General features: G+C 57.0%; 1 protein-coding gene across 1 annotated transcript; it reads left to right on the forward strand.

Annotated features, from left to right (window-relative positions):
- Positions 1-1,769: 1,769 nt before the first annotated feature.
- On the forward strand, positions 1,770-2,009 carry SPRG_18734 (hypothetical protein; the record flags this gene model as incomplete). The annotated part of the gene is made up of 1 exon (XM_012358176.1): positions 1,770-2,009. A coding segment is annotated over one exon (240 nt), but the record flags the coding sequence as incomplete, so codon positions are not given.
- Positions 2,010-2,024: the final 15 nt, after the last annotated feature.

A 2,024-nucleotide genomic window follows, 5' to 3' on the forward strand; every position in this document is an offset into this window, starting at 1 on the left:
TTCTGTGTGCGCTCGACGTTGTGAATGGTCTCATCTACTTGCATTCGAATGCGATCATCCACCGGGACCTCAAGAGCCGAAATGTGCTTCTCACGCAGCACGCGCGCGGAAAGCTCATCGACTTTGGCGTCTCGCGCGAGGCAATCGAGGCGACGATGACGCAGGGCATCGGCACGTACCGCTGGACGGCGCCCGAGGTGCTGCGCGGCAAGCGGTACACGGTCGCCGCCGACATGTACTCGTTTGGCATCATGCTCTCGGAGTTTGCGACGCACCAAGTGCCGTTCTGGGACGCGCATTTGCGCGAGAGTCTCGACGGCCCGTCGACCGAACCGCTCTCGGACTTCGCGCTGCTCGACCGGCTGCGCGACGGCACGATCCGCCCGACGTTCCACGAGACGTCGCCCGAGTGGCTCGTCGAGCTCGCCGAGCAGTGCCTCTCGTATGTGCCCGAGGAGCGCCCGACCGCCGTCCACGTCAGCGCGATCCTCCAGCACATGTACGACCGCATGTTTCCCGCGCACATGTCGTCAACGAGCCCGCCGTCGCACGCCCAGCGCCTGTATAGAACGAGCGCCGCGTCCTGAGAGGTGTTGGCGCGATGGCATCGATCGATGCTCTATATTACTAACTAACGATACTGTGTTGCGAGTCGCTGCTGCTGTGCTAGTCCCTGCTCTTCGACGGAGAGTTGCGTAGCTGTATATCGTTCCTTCGCGAGCCAAGCCCCCAACAGAGCGGCTTTCAGGATCTTGTAGTTCTATCCGACCTTGTATTTCTTGCTCTTGACAAGCTATCCGACCTTGGATTCAGTAGGTAGCAACAACTATCCGACCTCGGATTCTCATGAACATCTAGCCGACCTCGATTTCTATCTAGAGCTACCAACAACTATCCAACCTCGTTTATCTTGCGAAATAGCTGTTGACAAGTTATCCGACCTTGGATTCAGACAGACTTCGCTATGATAGCCGTAGCTAGTAGTACTATCAACGGGAGCGCTCGGCTCAAGTGGTACCATGACGTGTCACGCAAGGCAGATAAATCGTCAATGCTTCTCATTTCCTTGCTGGCTAGTACTAGTACACTGTAGTGGCTACATAAGGCACGTACTAGTACTTGTATCGTGTGTCGTGTTGAACGTTGAACGAGATCCGAAACCTCCGCAGGGACTATTAGAAGACTTGTTGTGCGGTCAATAGGGTCCTGGCATTGCACGCTAGAGTGCTCTACAAGTTGCGGGAAAGCGCTTGATTCTGCGTTTCTGCGTCGACACCAACGTTGGCGCAACTTCCATCGCTATTACGTCGCCGTCGCTATTGAAACCCGACGACAATATATATTAATACGTTTTATCCGTTTAACCGTTTAAACGTGTCGGTTCGAACTTTCAACCTACGTAAAAGAGCTAGTGGTGATATCCCGAGCCACATTGACCAATCACAGCGCGTTTTCGGGTCGCACCCAGCGCGGCGCGAGGGAGGCGACTGGTCGCGGAGGCACGGCAGCTACTCCTACGACGGCGACGTACTCGGCCCGCTCGCCCTATATCAATCGTATTGGTTGCGTCCGTCGTCCCATGAGCAAGTGCCCACCACACGAAGTTGCGGCGAACGACGGCGGAGGATCGACCCCGCAGCTTTTCAGTGCTGGAATGCAATCCAATCGGTGCTGTGATTGGCTGAAAATCCTAGGGTCCTCGCGATGGCCAATCATCGCGCAGGAGCCGCCTCTGGGTGAAGGCAGTCACTTCTGGTTTAGCCGACAAGATGAACATGAACGCGCCGCTCCTGACCGTGGCCACGTGCAACCTCAACCAGTGGGCGCTGGACTTTGACGGCAACCTCGAGCGCATCATGAGCTCGATCCGCATTGCCAAGGCGCGCGGGGCCACGTACCGCCTCGGGCCGGAGCTCGAGATCTGCGGTTACGGCTGTGAAGATCACTTCCTCGAGGCCGACACGTTCTTCCATTGCTGGGAAAGCATGGCGACGCTGCTCTCGTCGGACGTGACGGACGGCATC

This window comes from Saprolegnia parasitica, assembly GCF_000151545.1.
Source record: "Saprolegnia parasitica CBS 223.65 unplaced genomic scaffold supercont2.1419, whole genome shotgun sequence".
NCBI classification, from domain to species: Eukaryota; Oomycota; class Saprolegniomycetes; order Saprolegniales; family Saprolegniaceae; genus Saprolegnia; species Saprolegnia parasitica.